The following is an 18,497-nucleotide window of genomic DNA, read 5'->3' on the forward strand; positions in this document are numbered from 1 at the left end:
GAGGCTACTGCCAGCATAACATGGATATTGTTTTACAATAAACTATTTATAAGTATGACTGTATTCCAAAATAATAAAAGTATAGTACATATATGAACCATTAACATAGTCATTTGTTACCTTTATCAAGTATTATGTTCTAAATATAATTGTATGTGCAATAGCTTTATACAACAGACAACACAGTAGGTTTGTTTACATCAGGGTCACCATGTAAATAATGTGCTGTGCTATGATGTGAAGATAGCTAGGACATCACTAGGTGAGAGGAATTTTTCAGCTGCATTGCAGTCTTGTGAGAATAGCTTTGTACATGCAACCTGTTGTTGATTGAAACTTACTTATGCAATGCATGATTGTATTTTTATATTCAGTTGGACTTCTTTCTTTTCAGAAAATGGGAATTTTATTTTGAAGAGTAAACTAGAAATATGTAATTCTTGAAAAATCATTTTTGTGAAAGTTACCTTTCTCTGTACAAGATAATCTGATTAATTGGCATTTGTAGAGGTATAAACTTTAGAATTTTGTTTGTCATAGGTAAACTTCTCTGGTACAACTGGTGCATCCATATGTGCGATAACGCTGTAAGTTATTTGTTTTGGGTACTGTGATCATTGCTTAGTTAATTTTAATTGAGGTTTAAGAGGTATCATAGGGAATATGAAAGACTAATTATCATTCAATCAAATGTCTTTTTCTCTTCCTGGCTATTTTAGATTAAAATTTAAGCAAATAAGTAGGATCTTGGTTTGTTTTGAGGTTCTGTATTTATTTGACTGTACCAAAAATACTTCACTCCATTGCTCACTACTAGATGTCTAGCCAGAGAGCTTATTTCATAACAATTTTCATAGGAAATAGGTAGCTTGAAATGCATTCTCAGCTGTATGATATGTTTGTGATGGTTTTTAAGTTTAAAAGAAACACAGGAGATACCTGCTCAAGTTCTTGCTGACCTAAACAATGCCTGCATCCTAATAGGTTGTATTTCAGCCCATATATTTTTGACAAATAGCTGAGCTCCAAAAAGCTCTGTCAATGGTGCTGAAATCCTCATGATGTATGAGCATGTCTTGCTGATGAATTCTAATGTCAGTCTCTGTGTGATAGTGATTCATCAGGTTGTAAAATTTGTGTTTGGGAAAAACATTAATTAGCAAGTTCCACATTTTGGTTGTGTTGAAATTAACACAGTTTGTCCTTTCATTTTAAAGAGTTCATAACAATTACCTTCCACATTGTCAAAAACAGCTAGAATTTAATTAGAAACTGTCAATGCCATCACAAAAGAAATGTCTGATATTAAAAAATAAGTTGATATGACTACAGTGGAAATGCTTACAGGCCAGTGACATGTTGATGATATGCAGCAAGCTATTGTAAGAAAAGTTAAGCACTTATTAGCAGACACAACAGCAATTAACATAGAAGCCATGTAGTTTTGTAGAGATAAGCAATTTGCCTTTAAAAATTATGGCTTATTATCACAGTTTTCTAATATTTCAGGATGTTTTCCTTTGTACAAAAATACATTTATTTTTAACACTCTGGGGTTTTTTTGTAAAAATGAATAAAATTCTCGATGATCATAGGTTTTTTTTCCCCAAGTGAAGTTCTTTCATTTTCTATATAATATTTTTAAACAACTAGTAAAGTTCTTGGCACTTTATTTCAGTGATTTGGAATTTTTAAACTGTATTATTTAGGCACCTTAAATATAGTCTTGAAGGACTGCACTATATTGTTTTCTTTTATTCTAAATTAGTTTCAAAAGTGTTTACTTAGTTAAACTGTCCTCTTGCTGTCCCCTCAAACTCTGGAATGATCCCAATTATATAATTTTTATACAAGGATGAACAAAGTAAAAGTAGAGTTTCATAAATTTCAACTTGACAAACTTTTTCTACTAATCGATATATTTTATGATGAAATTCTAAAATCATAGTTTTGAAATGGAATGTGTTGTTCCCTTGCTATGTTTGCATCATAGCAGATTATTATTTTCTTATTTTATTGAGGCTCAGTAAGTGTTTAAAAATCACCAAAAGATTTGAAAACTACACCTAGATTTAAAGTCCTACTGAAATTTGGTAATATTCTCTGCAGAAGCAGCAACCTGAAGATGTGCCATTATTAATTATTAAAATAGGACTTACAATTTCTCAGGTATTGGATTTACATTATCTGAACTTAATAATTAAATCCACTCCAAGGCTGCTTGTTAAGAAAATCTTTAAGTGAATGTATAATTTCCTGGGATATGTGTCTCAGTCAATAATTAAAGTATTAAATACAATACTATGATTTTTAAAATATTGATCAAATGCTTTCTAAGTTCCATTTTTGCATTATTAAAATGTAGTCACATAACCCAATACAAGTGTATTACCCTTAACATTTCAAACTTTGTTATTGAAAACGCTTTGAAAACTTGTAATTTGAATATCTGATCAGATGACATTTCCCAGAAATTATTCTTTATTTATAAACAAAACAAGACAAAAGCAATTGATTTTAATCCAAAATGTATTTTTCCTTATAAAAGAGGTCCACATACTCACTGTGTCTACTCTACAGAATTTGTCCTTTTTATTACACCACGTGTCAATTAATTTTATCTGGTCACTGCAAAAACTCGTGGCTAATATGTGTAATACAACACAGGAGGAGGTATTGCTCAGTTCAACTACTCTTATATACTTAAAAAAAATACAGAAATGTTTTTGTCCACTTTAACTGTAGTCCAGACATAAAAGTTACATGAAAGTTCTAGAAAATGGAATTATTTGGTTGCCACAGTACCCTTTGAAGCCAGTTAATTAAAATGCTGAACTTGTACATATTTCCATTGGTCAGGAGCAGCATTGGTGAAGCTTAGCCTTCTTTATAGAAAGTAATATTTCCTTCCTATTTTTTTTAGCACAACTTCGATATTGAGTTTTTCTTTGCAGTAGGTTTAGTTTTTTAGGTTTGTTGGTTTGTTTGTTTTAGGACATATTTGTTGGCACACCTATAACAGTTGCTTTCACTTCCAAGGATGTTCTTTTTTCTTTGCCTGCTTCCCAGAGGTTTATCAGAGGAGGATAAAGCTCACTGAATGCAAGCGTTGGTTTGTGTAAGTAATTCCTCATATAGTTATGTCCACCATCACAATTCATTTCTTGAGAGAGGCAGATGAAAAGACATATCACACCAATAATCCCCAGAAGGCCTCCAAGGCAGGCCATAAATATTGTGGCATTACCCTTTTCAGATTCTTTTTGGTCAGGGTCCGAAGCTTTTGTGGTGATGTTTACACATTGTGTTCTGATTTTCTGATAGATGGTGGGAATGTCAATACAAATTTTATACTCAGTGGATGGGTTCAGATGAGTAAGATTATACACCTTGACATCAGCTGGTATTCGAGCACTTTGGGCAGCATGAAAATTTTCTGTCTTGACAAAGGCAGTCCATTTAACACTGGATTTGAGAATTTTAGAACTTGCTTTCCAAGACACCAGAACTGAATTGGCCCGAATATCTCTTATTTTAATATTCAAAGATCCATTGTTATCCTGGGCAAAAGAACCATCTACTTTTATCATAACAGACTTCAAGTCAGCTCCAACTAGGTTAGTAGCTATGCAAGTATATAAGCCCCCTTCTTTTGAGGTGATACCATTTATATCTAGTGTGCCTTCAGAATGTACATAGAATTTATCTGTCAGAGTATTAGGCAAGAGCTTCTGACCAGAAGGCGTTATCCAGTAGATTTCAGGCTGTGGCTCCGCAGTGGCTCGACAGTGAAGGGAGACATAGCTATCAGGTTCTACATCCAAATTAGAAGGAAAACTCTCGGGAGCTATAAGAGGGAGGCAAATCTCCATCATGTCTCTGAAATGCACTTGCCGGACATTCTGGCCTTGGAACTCAGGTGGGTCCACGCAAAATAATGAGTCTGGCTCCATAAATCGAATGTTGGTTTTGTTCATATTAATCCAACGTATGACACAGTCACACCTGATGGGGTTGCTGTGTATGCTGATTTCCTTGAGGTTTGGCAGAGACTCAATGGTACCGTGGTAGAGGGCGCTAAGGGCATTGCTATTCAGCATGAGTGATTCAAGCTTGGGGAGTCTGAAAAATGCATTAGGGTGAATGTAAGACAATCTGGGGTTGTTAGTAGCTTCTATTTTTCTTAAGTCTGGCAAGTTATCCACAGCAAGACTGTCGATGGAAATCAGCTCGGGCATATTATTTATTCCCAACTCTTTTAAGTGCAGCATATTGCTGAAATCACCCCTTTGTATTCTATTTATAGGATTTTTATTTAGATCTAAAAATTTGAGGTTTACAACTTTTTGAAGAGCAACATGGGGCACTTTAATAAGCCTGTTGTCATAAAAAGAGATGCTTTCTAAGTTTTCAAGTCCCACCAAGGCATTATCTGGAATTTCTGTGATGTTTATACCGGCTATAACCAGACTTCGAAGATTGATGAGAGGCTTAAAATTCATGTCTTTAATTTGAATGATTGGATTTTCCCCAATCATCAGAATCTCTAGATTCGGAAGAGCATCAAACCACTTACTGTTGATCATCTGTAGTCTATTTGAATTGAGATGAAGTCGAAGAAGATTGTGTAGGCCAATAAAGGCTCCAGGTGAAATTGTAGACAGCAAGTTGTGATTAATATAGAGTTCTTGTAAGCTTCTCAGACCAGACAGACATTTTTCAGGTAGTTCAGTAAGCTTGTTTTCCTCCAGGTACACAGAAAGAAGCTGAGACATCTTTTTTACATTAATATTGGTGACAGAAGATAAATTGTTTTGAGATAAATCCAGGCCAGTAAGGTTGACTGGAAAGTCTATGGAATACTCAATTTTTGCAATATTGTTAGTCTGTAGGAGCAGAATCTGTGTGTCAGCAGGCAATCTGGCTGGGAAATTTAAAAGACCTAAATCATTACAATCCACTGTAGATGCTTCCATATACACGGATCTGGGTGTAAACCAAGGCCTGATTTCACATGTACATAATTGTGGGCAGTCCACCTTTTTATCTACAGCTTGTACTAGTGTAGTGATAGCTAGGCCAAGTAGCACATGAATTTGGAGTGGCATGTCCTTCATCTTAGCTTTCTTCTTCAGAAATTTAACAGGCCCTTAAGGATTCCACAGTCACTGCTAGTAAGTTCAGTAAGAGCTGAATGATACAGAAAATACTTGCATTTGTCAAATGATGAATGCCAAAGAACTGCGGAGTTTTTCTTCGTGGATATAAGTGTGAGCGCCACAATTGCATTGGCCAAAAGTGTCATGCATATTGGATAATAGAAGGTCACTGTTTCTTTAATGGTAGAATACTGATGTCCTTTTTGAGGATGGTGTATGTATAGATGATCACAGGAGATTGAGCAATTCATTTATTTAGGATTGTGCTATTCAGATCCCATGCTTCTTCAGTATTGCAGGAACAGCAGCATTATGCTAAGTGAAACAAAATACAAAACAAATGAAAGAAGAGAAAAATTATTAGTGCAAAGGAAATAACCATAACTAATACCCATGTGCTATCTCTATTTCCTATGTAAATTATACTCTCACAGAATCTACAGTTACTTCAGTATGTTCTGATGATTGAGCTTGTTGTGACCATTCTTGAGAGCTCTTGGCCCAGACATTGGACAGGTTGACAAAGTTAATCTTTAGAAGACTGAAGTTTCATTAAATGTAATAAATATGTCCAGAATTTTCTGTTATTGCAACTTTTTACTTGCTTAATATTTTAAATTTTAGTGTATTTTTTGTTTTCTCTAATAATTAGAGGGGAAAACAACCTTTCAAGGATGATGGCTTTTTTCTTCCTCTTAAGAAGGCAAAATGCCAAGGGTATAAATAAATGGTACTATTCTGTTACAATCAAATGAGTTAGGGTGTAGTTCCTTGTGTTCTTAGGAGATAACTTTTAGGGGCAAAATTATAAAATGATTGTTAAATGAACTACAAATAGTAGTATTAGCTGGATTTCCCACTTTCATCCATACTTCTGTCCATAGTCTCCTTTGTTTAAAGTCACTTGAATTTTGCAGTATTTGAAAGATATTAACTTATTAACATACTGTAGATGAACCAGTATATTATCATTCTTAACTGAAATTCAGATTAATGTTTGACTGTTTTATTTATCCTGGCGAATAATTTATGTTCCATTAGTCACTTACAGTGAAGAAGCAACTTTATTACACCAGTAAATCAGATGCTTAGATATTCTGTCTTTTAAATGGACCAAAGCCTTTATCACTGAAAACTAATCTGAAAACAAACTGCCATTTTGATATGTGCTGTGTTTTAAAACAGCAACCCACTTTTAGGTGTGTACTTTGCCCAGTTGTACTTTGTGCAGGAAAGTGGGGACACAGGTAGGTTTTTCCTCCTGCAGCTTGTTGCTTCTCAGCAATAATGGTCTAATAATAGTCTGTGAATACTGTTCCCTTTTCATCTCTGCCCAGTATTGACATTTAAAACACCATTGTTGACTGCAGATAAAATGAGGTTGGTGCTTCAGTGATAGACATAAATATCCTTGGAGATGTGGTCTCTATGGAGACCCAGAAATACTATTCTTTTAAGTAAAAAGAAAATTCTTGTTTCTCAAAATTTTAAATTTAAAGTTTACAATTTAAAGTCATACCTGATTTGCCTCTTTTATTTTCAGAAATCTGATTTTAAAAATTGAATCAGGATATTCAAATAACTACTAAGTTACCATGAATTAAAAGTATTTTTGCCACTTTCTTCATTATTATATCTATTTGCTGAACTACAGTTTCTTTTGTTTTTTTAATGAATGTTTCAGGTAGTCTTCTAATCTACTTTAAGTAAATTCTAAGCCCTTTGAGGATAGAACTAATGCAGTGCTTTCTTTATGAAGATACCTGATGCATCCTCCTCAGCCTATGAAGCCTTCCACAACCTGGGGTCCTAGTTTTTCTCCACATTTACCCCATCTTTTGATGTTTTCCTGTGTGCAGTCTCCTCTCTATTGGTAAAGGTATTCATCTTGTCTCCTGTTCTTTCTTCCTGGTATGCCTCTTTCTTTGTTTTAAAGGAACTTTTACTGTTCAAACCTCACTTCAAACATCTCTCCTCTTGGAAGCCTTCCTTCCACATAACCCCTCCCTCCAGTCCTGCTGAGCGACCTACCCGTCCCCTCCTGGCCCTAGTACACACCTCTGTCAGATTGCTTCCTGGACTCTTTCATCAGGCACCAAATTTCTTGAGAGCAAGGACTTGCCTGACTTTGTATCCTCAGCTCCTGGGGTTGGTAATTAGAAGGAAATGCTTAAGGTGCTTAGATCTTTTTTTTTTTTTTTGGTACCAGGGATCGATCTTGGGACCTTGTGCTTGCGAGGCAGGCAGCAGAACCACTGAGCTAAATCCCCGGCCCCTAAGATGCTTAGATCTTAAAAGGCACATGCTTAAGAAATGTGTTGAACAAACTCTTAAGTGCATTTGATTAATTAATAAATTTACATACGCATCATTTTACATACAATTTAAGTAATTCATTTGTTCAATTTCCTAATTTTGATAAGTTTAAGTGCTTTAACTCATATAAGTCTCGTGTGTGTTACCTGTATTTGTGTAAGATCTAAAGAAAGTCTTATCTATTGTAATTGTAGCTTATCCTTTAATTTATTCAGTCAACATTGATTGAGCATCTTCTGAGTGCCACTTATGAAGTTAATAGCTAGAGGAAAGAAAGATGACTTAGATATGGTCACTTCCTTTAGTAAGCTTTTGGTCTGGGGGGAAAAACACAAGTAAGCAGTTGGACACCTTCCATATAAGAGCACATAGGGAGGCATATGGGACAGGCAACTGGATAAAATGAATATAGAAACCTATTTCCTCTTTCTGTCTAAAGCAGAAATAGCCTAGGTGAAAAGTACAAAATATGCTTCTGTATGTTCCCATAAACCACTTAGCTGAGAATGAAAAACTATGACCTTTGCCAATCAATGAGCTGGATCCATTTTTCCAGCTGAACAGAGAAGAGCCTATCTCCTCCTTTATGTTAACCAGAAGATGGGAAATATTAAAGATGAAGCATTTTCTTGGGGCAGTGATAACCTAATAATGTTGTCTTTTATTTTGATATTATGCTTTGGATATCTTTTAAAGTTTATAATTATGCTTAATTAGAAACCCTTTTCTGACCTCATTTCATCATTTATGTAGCTGTATACTGGAAACAACCATATTTTAAGCTAGATTTATCCTGGAAGCTTTTGAAAACAAGATTTCTTAGAACTGAACAAATTCAAATTTTGTTTAGGTCTGGTCTGTAGAAAGAAATTGTCAGCATGGGAAGCACAATAGAGAATATAGAAGTTTAACCTTTATTACAATATTGACTTTCTTCTGTCTGTGGAAAGTATCATGGTGCTGTCACTAATAGACGGTTTGGCATGGGTTTCTTGTAAGATAATAAGGCCTTAATAATAGTTTTTACTTCTCAGGGCTTTATAGTTTTCAAAGCCCTTTCTTATTCATTGTTTATGTTAACAATGAGCTTGTGAGAAGGGTTAGTAAGATACACCTTCATGCTCCCACCCCTTTTCAATGTAAGCGTGTTGAGACCTTCCATTACTGTAATTTAATCTACCTGAGGTCTCCTCTGACAGATCACACAGCTAACAAATGATGGAGTGAGATTGGAACCCAGGCTTTCTCCTTAGGCCCTCACCTGTTCCTAGAAAGCTGTATCGCATGCATATATAGAAATGAGATGAGGTCATTTTAACCATTAGTTAGTACAATGATTTTATTTCTCAGAAATAATTCATATTACCCAGATCCTCACAGTTTCAAGTTTATAAAATTACCTTTATCATCAACTAATAATGACTAGGGTGTGATTCACACAAGTTGAACTAACAAGGGACTAATGTACAAAACCAAAATGCCAGTTTATTAGAATGAAAAACATTACTGAGAGAAGAGAATACAAAGTTCTGAATTTACAATCCAGTGCTTTTTGTTTCATTTAGAAAATTACACTTAGAAAGGTAAAGTATGAATGTGCAGTTCACCTACAAATGGGAGGTCTGAGGCTGAGAAGCCAAGTTAGAGCTCTGAATTATCCTAGCCATTAGAAATGATAGCCTGCATGTCTTCTGTAGTGAGCAGTACGTCCATGGAAACTGCGGCTCTTGAGTCTTTTGGTCCTTGCTGTGATCTTTGGCACCAAACCCCTTCCCAGAAGCTTTTCCTGATTTTTTTGGTTACCTCTACCTGTCTCTGAATTATTTGTTGATATTTCTTTATTCCCTCATTTGCATTAGATTATTCAGTATTAATATCCATTAGATTATTGGATTATTAACAGGCTTTAGATTGTTAGATTATTCCTTTAGTAGATATTTGATTATTAGATTTTTATTTCTGCTGTATATTAAGGTTATTGTTATTAAGGATGGTGTTCAGCTCACCTTGAATATATTAATAAATTTAATTGGTTCCTTTGTATCTACCTCAGAACCTGTAGAGTATGGCATTAAACAAAGAGTTGCTAATTGATAACTGTCAAATGTGTCTTTCTGTCATTTCTGTTGAATGATAACATGCAAACTAGTAATTAAAATAACTTAAAAAGTTAAGTACCTGCCAATAGACAACACAGTCAAATATCAAGAAAAAAAATACACCTTCAGATTTTACATCAATTCCCCCTTATTCATGTGATGGTAAAGGTGGAAATGTCAGTTATACTGCACCATGTCCACTGACAAAACACAAAATGATTGACTTTAAACACGCTGATTTAACAATGTAGATGGTCTTTACAGCCACCTTTTGGCTTCAGCACCAAGACAATGATTTCTGCTTTTGGCCACTTGGGATTTGAGTGAGATAACAATTAATATTGATTGTACTGATTTTAAAAGAAGGATTTCTATTTCTTTTTTACATATACCTGTGTAATTTTTTAAAAAAACTAATTATGTCATTAAAAATAAAATAACCAGCATGATCTGTTTTTATTCTTTCAAAATTTAAATTCCCCAAACATTCTCATTTCCTCCTCCCTTTCTCTCATCTTTCTATTTCTCCTTTTTGAACACATTAAATAAAAGATATCTCTTTGAAAAGCATTTTCAAGCTCACAAAAATTTGAATTAGGTAATTATTGACATACTTACATAATTCCCACACTCCATCAATTATCAGTGGTTGTTTTCTTCTAAAATAAGTGAAAAATCATACTTCAAAAGAAAATCAATATTTCAAGTTGGGTTTTAAAGGCTTAAAGGTTTACATCTGCTAGGAAGATGCTTGGAGCCTGGCATATTGAGCCCAGGGACTTGCTATCATAGTATTTATTGATGAGAGAATGAATATAAAGTAGATTGTGTATAGATGAAATGTCTTATTTTGTCCATTAAAATATGATAATTAAGCCACAGGCAGCAAATGTTATTAAGAACAGATGGGTTTGTATTAAATGATTCCATTTTGTAAGAGTGAATATCCATGTGATCACTCTTAGGTGTTAATAACTAACTCATAGTTAAGTACTGTTCTTTTCAGTTATTTTCATATAAAACTATTTCAGAAGGTTGTTTTTCTCTTCTGTTATTCTTTTTTTATTTTTGGTACCTGGGATTGAACTCAGGACCTTGCACTTGCGAGGCAGGCAGCTGCGGCGGCACCACTGAGCTAAATCCCCGGCCCCTTATCATCTGTTATTCTTAAAACATGAGAACCTTCTGTAATTTTAACCAAAATACATATATTTGCTTTTTTACTGTTTAAAAGATAATACTTTTGCAACATTGAGTGAATGTCTCATGCAGAGTTGGACTTTATTAGCTCTTGTCATTTGTCCTCCCTTTCATTTATTTATCCTTCTGGTCTTCCAGTAAATACTTGCTCAGGGATGCCTGCACCAGTCATTCTTCTTTGACTTCTAATATCTTCAGGTTATAAGATTTTTAAAAGTTGAAAAGTTAGAAAATTGTATTGATTGAATGTACTTCGGCCTATATAAGCCTTTTCTGTGGGTTGATTCAGAAGGTCATTTTTTAAATTTGGAAAGCACTGGAAAATGTGGAATTTTCCTAATACATATGTCCTTTTATGCTGTCTGAATTTTTCTCACAGTATTTGTAATTCTCTCATTGGCTCTACCATGCAGATTTTGCCTCAGGAAGCACCACAGGCCTAAAACGTTTTATATGGGACACTCACAGCATGAAGCCTCCAGATTTAGTCCATTAAAAGAAAGCAATTTTAAAAGTTCTCATATCTTATATTTTTATACCTGTGGACATTCGTCATAACCTGAGGTTTCTTTTTAGAGTAATTTTTAGGTTTCAATATCTAAAAACAAAATTCTTTCTAACTGTAATTATACATGGAACCGTTTATGAAAAAGCTACTTTTTGCATAGTAAAGAGATCTTCATTTTTTAGCTTCTTCATCTGTTTTTCATTATTTATGAAACATTGAGCACCTACTTTTTGGCAAGCGCTCTTATGGACACTGGAAAGTCAGCCATAAATAAGATGAAATATTTGCTCACTAAGTTCTCAGTTATCGAAGGAGTAAATAGCTGAGGAGAATTCTGCACAGTAAATGTGATTTATGATAAAGGTGTGTGTAGTGGTCTTTGAACACTGAAAGGAGGGAACGCTTAGCTCTGTCTGTCCAACTGGAGCAAAGTGAATGTTCTTGGGTCTTTTGTGATACTTTTAAAAAAAAAGTTCACTGGAATAGAATGGGGAAACAGGTGGGTAAGAGGATTTAAAAATCTACCATTTCTTAGGTGAATTTTCACAATAGCAAAGCTTAAGAACAAAGTATGCCTTCCTCCTTGTACCTCATTATGTCTTTTGTAAAGTCTACACAATAAAGAAGAGAAACATTTCGATACTCAAGTTTAAAAATTGGTGGCAATGGAAAGTTGCCATGACTACATTAAAACCCGGTTTTCCCTTTTCTTCTATTGCAAATTACTAGCTAAGTTCATTTGTACAAAGAACTTAAATTCTGTTCTCCCATTATCTGACTTGATATTCCCTTGTTGTAAGATTCAATCTTTCTTCAATTCTAATTGAAGCTTCCATATTCCAAAGTTATTGAGTTATACTAAATACATCATATAAAAGATAGTTCTTTTTTTCACAGGACATAGTTTTTTCTAACCTAATTATTTGAATTTGTGTGCTGGCTTTCAAGAAGTGGCTTTTTAGAATGGCTTGATGAAAGCTATCCCTATAATATTTACTGGTTAACAAGAAATAATACATGTAAGGAACATTTGCTTTAGGTAAAGAAACTGGCCAGATTTTCTAGGCGGTTTTGTAGTTCGGGAAAGGACATTTCACTTTCCTGTGCATCAAATTATTGATCGTTAAAATCTATTTATTTATGTATTTTTGTGCTTTTTTGAGGCACAATCTTGCTACGTAGTTCAGGCAGGCCTTGAACTCACTGGTTAGCCCAGGCTGGCCTTGAACTCCTGGTGATCCCCCTGCCTCAACTTCCAGAGTGCTAGGATTACAGTGTTTACCACCAGTCTTTGATCTTTAAAATTTAGAAATTGTGTTACAAGATCTTTAAGATTCTCTTACATTCTAAATTTACATATTATGTGAATGTGAAATATTTTTTCACATTCTAACAATTAGCTATGTGTAAAGTCATTTATCTGATTTTAACCTTGCTATTCTTTAGTTGATCAAAAGTTTATATTCAGTACTCTAGTCCTATTTTTAACAAATTAGGGTTAGTGGTTTTTAGTCATTATGGGGCTTTTAAAGCTATCAATTAATTATCTGCTGTTATTCCTATTTTGTTTTATGTTTATGTCTACACTGTAGAAAATCAAGTGGGAGAGTTACTTTAGTCATCAAAGTACAGTAAACCAGCCCCAAGGGGGATTAATTGCCTGGATTTGGTGCCTTGATCTAAATACTACAGGCATTGATTCAAATCCTTTTATTTTGCCTCCAAAGCTGAACTTTACTCCTCTCAAATAGTTGTTAAAACAGCACCACTCAGCATATTACCTTTTCACACAAGTGTTTCCCTTCAACTGGGAAAGTTAAATAAGCAAATGAGGCAATCAAATTCCACTGGCTCCAAAACAATATTAAACAATGTAGTGTTCTGCCATATAGTAAATTAGAGATTCCCAATACATGGTTGTATACGCCTTTGTTGTTGTTGTGCAGGTTTCCTCAGATAGAAAACTTTTACTTGGACCAAGTTTAGAAGTCACCTGGGGTTGAGATTTTCACAGTTGTTTTCAAATTGATTGTTAGTGCCGTATGAAATCCAAGAGATTTCTTAGGGAGTTGTCATTATTAGGAAGTCTGCTTGTAAGGGCAGACTTGACAATGAAATCCAAATCCCAGGAGTGTTTCCTATTCATGATTTCAGTATACTCATAAATTATCAGCTTGTCAAAATAATGTCATTTTTCATTATGAAAAGAATTTGGATTTATATTTATTTTTAATTGTAGTTTTTGCACAGCTGAGCATTTCATTAATAGCATTATATGTGAAGTTGATTTTTGTACATGATTAGCAAAACAAATGGCATTTCTAAGCCATAACTTGTCTCTGTATGCTTGTATTTCTTTTATGAGCATCATACCATGTATTGGGAATCTCTAATTTACTATATGGCAGAACACTACATTGTTTAATATTGTTTTGGAGCCAGTGGAATTTGATTGCCTCATTTGCTTATTTAACTTCCCTTTTATGGTTCCCTTGTTATTTAGCACTTGGACAATCCCAAGTATAGTCCTCTCTGGGGAAAAGCACTCATTTAGGCATTATGCTTAACATTGACTCATCTAAGATTGACTTACAGTCATCTTGTTTTACAAATTAAGATACAGAGTGATAGAAAACATGCTTCTGGTTTTAATTGAACTATAGACTCTATGTAGGTGACGACCCTGTGTTAAACTCCCAACACTTTGCCCACAGAGTATTATGAAAATAAGCAAATTCAAGAATTAGGAGGAGACCTCGTGGCCATTAGTCACTTCATTTTTACAATGAATGTTGTCCTTAAGATCCTACATATGTAAATATGTAGTTACATATTTTTGTAGCAATCTTAAATACTGTCAAACTTATTCCAGTATATTTTTTGTGCAGATGTCATAATGTACTTGAGTAGATACTGACTGTATTTACACAGATTTCAGGATATTTTTAGGTTTTCATTATGCTTATTTACAGTTTTTCATATGTGTAGAAGTATGGCAGAGAGATAGAGTGCTAGGAGCAGAAGTAGTGTATAAAAAGTTCTTAAGACTTGTACAACTTCATGGAAAAATTCAGAGATTATTTTTACTTGTATGTCAGGAACATGCATATACATTTATAAGGGAAATAATTGTTCTCTTGGCCAAATTTGTGTATGCACATACATGTGCTCATGTGCATATGTATATTATGATACTTAGGTTCTGCTCAGAAAATTCTGATGTGATTTAATAAATTTATGAACTACAGTTCATAAGTGAACTTAATACACTAAAATTTCCCACTTTTTTCCAATTTTTATTATGCATAGATATTCTAGATCATTGATTTAGGTAGCAATCTCTCTCCCCCCACCCCGGGCCCCCCCCTTTTCTTTCTTTCTTTTTTTTTTTTTGGACATAGGGTCTCACTGTATAACCCAGGCCGCCTCACCCTCCTAAGTGATTGGATTACAAATGTGTGCTACCACACCTGTATCCGTTTATGTTTTAGAGCTTTCACAATGATTAAGAGAGAAAGTCTTCCTGAATATTCTTTTATTATTTCTTTGACGTTTTTGCTTACTAAAACCTCATCCTTATCATCCATCTAGTTCCAGTTTATTTGGGAATTAGTGCAGTGAGATAATTTGTAAAGGTGGACATCATTTTATCTGAAAAGAATTTCCAGCTTGATTTGAAAATAGTTTCTCTGGCACACTCCCCTGCTTGATTAGGAAAAAGGCTTATATTGTGCATCTCAGTATGCTGATTTGGAAATGCATGCCTCATGTAGACAATTATCCTACATTTCAGATGAAAGCATTTGGGGTAATTATCTAGATAACTCAAGCAATTTTTAAATCATTTTCTCCTGCATTGGAAAACAGTCAAGTATGCTGTCTTTGAAGTCTCTGTCCTTTGAGTCACATGAAGACTGGCCATTTCTCTGTTACCTTAAAAAAAAAAAAAAGGAAAGAAACAATGCAGATTGAGGTGACTGTGGGTAGGCATACTGAAGTTGCCTTTGCTTCCTGAAATTGCAAGCACTGTTCTCCCCTGGTCTTATATGTAGGAGGACATGATAAATACATATATAGAAGGACATAAATACAGAAATCAAAAGTGGTCTGTTCTGTCTTCATGATCATAAGGAAAGGCTTTCATACCATTCTCAGGAGAGCTGGTTTTGGAAGCAGAGACATATGTCATGAAAGAATGACACCAAAAAGGTTTTCCTCACATTTGTAGTCTACTCTTAGCTCAGTTTGGCAGTGCGAAAGTCATTGGTTCGCAGAGAAGGAAAGGAAAGCTCTGGCCCAGAGCCCAGTGATACTAACTACAGATAGAGAATGAAATGTAGTTTAGTTACAACATCCACTTAGACTGTGAAATCATATTTCAAGGAAGAACTTTCCTCTGACAGGAACGCAGAGGAGATGGCCTCTGGGTAGTCCAGTTTCTGTACCACATAAAACAGAAATATTGCTTCTCATTGCTATTCACATATATTATCAGTGTTTTTACTGAGAAGCGGGAAAACCAAATATTTTGAAAGGAAGTAAAATAAAATGACCACCTATGGTCAAAGGACTTCTTTAGATGCAAGAAATGAGTGAATAAAATTATAGTACCACATTTTCAAGGGTGCCATGGGTCAGTCCCTGACTGCCGTGAGTTCAGTGATGGATGATGCTTTTCTGCTATTGCACCTAAGGGATGTGACCATGTCCTTGGGGGTCTGTACTTTTAGTTCCTTATGATGACCACAGCATTGTTTTTCTATTTTCATTTTTAAAATTGTACCATATTTCCTCATGCTCTTTGGTTTCCCCTTTACACTCTGGAAAATCTGCTTAAAACAGCATTGCTGTATCTGTGTCCAGAGACTACAAGAAAAAATTTAAAATAGAGCAACAAAACCTCCATTGGAAGCTTGAAAAAAAGCTTCCTGAATTACAGCTTTGTGTTTTGAAAGTAAATCTTTAAAACAAGGCATGGAGGCACTTTTCATGTCTGTGTGCATGTAGTGAGTAGAAATTCATTACTGTAGAAGCTGTGGGCTTTCCCCCTAGCAATTGTGTTGATTAACGGTTCATGTGTGATGGCCTGGGGACACTTTGAAGAAGTCTTTTTTTGTGGGGTTGGGGTGATGCTGGGGATCAAATTCAGGGCTTCCTATATCCTAGGCAAATGCTATACCACTAAGCTACATCCTCAACCCTTGAAGAAGTTTTTAAGAGTAGACTGAGTTCATTTCTGATGCACACTGGGTCAGTCAAATTTTATTATTTATTTCTTTTAGAAATCAAAGGCACTATATGCAGGTTAAAAGCTTTGAATTTGCTTTTTCCTGTAACCTAATTTATATCTACTTAATTGTACAGTAGCCTAACAATAGCCATAATTTACTTGGCGTTAATGATTCAGGATTGTGTTATGTAGACAACCTAGTGAGATTTGGTTGACTACAATTCTCTTAAATTAAAGATCATCACTGATACAAGGTGACATGTTCAACATTGTTCCTGCTAATAAAGGGCTATGGTGAATTCTACTGCAGTAAGTTCGCAGTGATATTTGACCATTATCCCATATAAGGACCTACATCTAGGTTCTCCACATTTGGGGAATATAAGATTCCCAAAACACTGGGATAAAAAATAAATATACATTGCCTTATAAGTGTTAGAAACACCCAAAATTAAGAGAGAAATAAAATAAAACTGAATTGTAATTTCTTTGAAATGGAAAGTAATATAGTTTGTGATGCTTTCCAAATTTTAATTTTGTGTTAATAGGTAATACAGACCTATGATAGCATCACTTCTTTCACAGCAGCTACCTCATGAGGAGTGAGGGCAATATGCCCACTTACACATTTTTTCAAGATTGCACAAGGATGAACCATTCATTGAGAATTCTGCATTTAAAAGAGAAAAAGACTTCTTTCAAACAAGCTTGTAAATTTGCACCCACTTTATTTAGAAGCCTGTTACTCATCTCATCCATCGATTAGATGAAAACTAGGGACAAATCACCTGTTGGGAAGAATTTCTTTTCTTTTCTTTTTTTGGTACCGGGGATTGAACTCGATTCCTTATGCTTGCAAGGCAGGAGGCGGAACAACTGACCTAAATCCCTGGCCCCCGGGAAAAATTTCTTAGTAAACTCTGTGGGTAATTTAGGATTATATTTCCGCCCATCAGTTTATGCTAAAAAGAGCACTATGTAACAGCTTCAGAGGGTAGTATTCAATACACTTTTATAAATAAAGTGAACAATATCTGATTATTATATCTGAGTTATGAGAAGAAGTTTTCCCTTCATAGTTGCATGATTCACAATCTGGAATCCTTTCAATTTGATTTGAGACTTTCACTTTGCTATTCTGTTGTGCCCAAACAAAATTATTGTATGAATTTATGTTATTTTACTTACTGTTAAAGTCTGTTACAGGAATATTTCACATTACTCAGTTAAGAATTATTCAATATTAATTTCATATTATGGAGAAACTTTCTTTGGAACTTAAAGAAGTTGTTGGTTGATTGTGCTTAGATTTTCATATTTATATTTATGTTACATAGATTTTATTCAAAATAGCTGCACAGTAAAATTTTGCTTAATCCAATGTGGATTTGGAGTTCAGTATCCAAATTGAAAAGAGTATAAAACTTCTTCCCTGATTTTTGTTCATTATAATTTATGACACTGGTGAGTAGAATGTAATCTATCACTGTGGTCATACCTTGGTTTTCTTGGAAGCCACGGTATTGTTTCAGTGAATAAAGCTACCCTAAATATATGAGAGGAATAATTAAGCTGTCAGGGTAATAAAAAGTATGGAATGAACAGTTCTGGTTTTGAGGTTTTCTTTAATGACTCATTCCCATCGACTGCATGGAGAAACATAGATTAGAAAAAAATATCATTTTCTCTCATGTAGACTTCGTTCCAACATGGACATGGACAAGGTCTTTGATGCTAAAAAGCCTTGCATATTTTAGGGTAGTTATGATCCAAAAGATTCTTTAAGGTCCCTGTCATTTCCAGTAACACCGGCAACAAATACGACAAACAACTATAGTAGCCACAGTAATGTGCTACATGATAAAAATTCGGTTCAGTTTTCATATCTGGTCTTATTTGGTTCCCATAGTAATTCTGACAGTCTGTGCAATAATGCCCACTTTATAGATGATAAAGATGGGCCTGGAGAGAGTTAATGAGTTGGT

At 34.6% G+C, this 18,497-nt stretch overlaps 2 protein-coding genes across 3 annotated transcripts in view; one reads left to right on the top strand and one right to left on the bottom strand.

Moving 5' to 3' along the window:
• Immp2l (inner mitochondrial membrane peptidase subunit 2) overlaps nt 1-18,497 on the top strand; it is a 903,239-nt gene that overhangs the window by 440,756 nt on the left and 443,986 nt on the right. The window lies entirely within an intron of this gene.
• Nucleotides 2,512-18,497, bottom strand: part of Lrrn3 (leucine rich repeat neuronal 3) — a 36,546-nt gene continuing 20,560 nt past the window's right edge. Inside the window, exon 2 of the mRNA XM_004839631.4 lies at nt 2,512-5,474. Within this exon, the coding sequence (XP_004839688.2) occupies nt 2,991-5,117 (2,127 nt within the window). The 5' untranslated portion in view covers nt 5,118-5,474 and the 3' untranslated portion in view covers nt 2,512-2,990. The remainder of the gene's footprint in view (nt 5,475-18,497) is intronic.

The sequence above is a fragment of the Heterocephalus glaber genome, unplaced genomic scaffold (assembly GCF_053883595.1).
Source record: "Heterocephalus glaber isolate CG9 unplaced genomic scaffold, H.glaber_assembly_v1.0 deba00000676, whole genome shotgun sequence".
Taxonomy (NCBI): Eukaryota; Metazoa; Chordata; class Mammalia; order Rodentia; family Bathyergidae; genus Heterocephalus; species Heterocephalus glaber.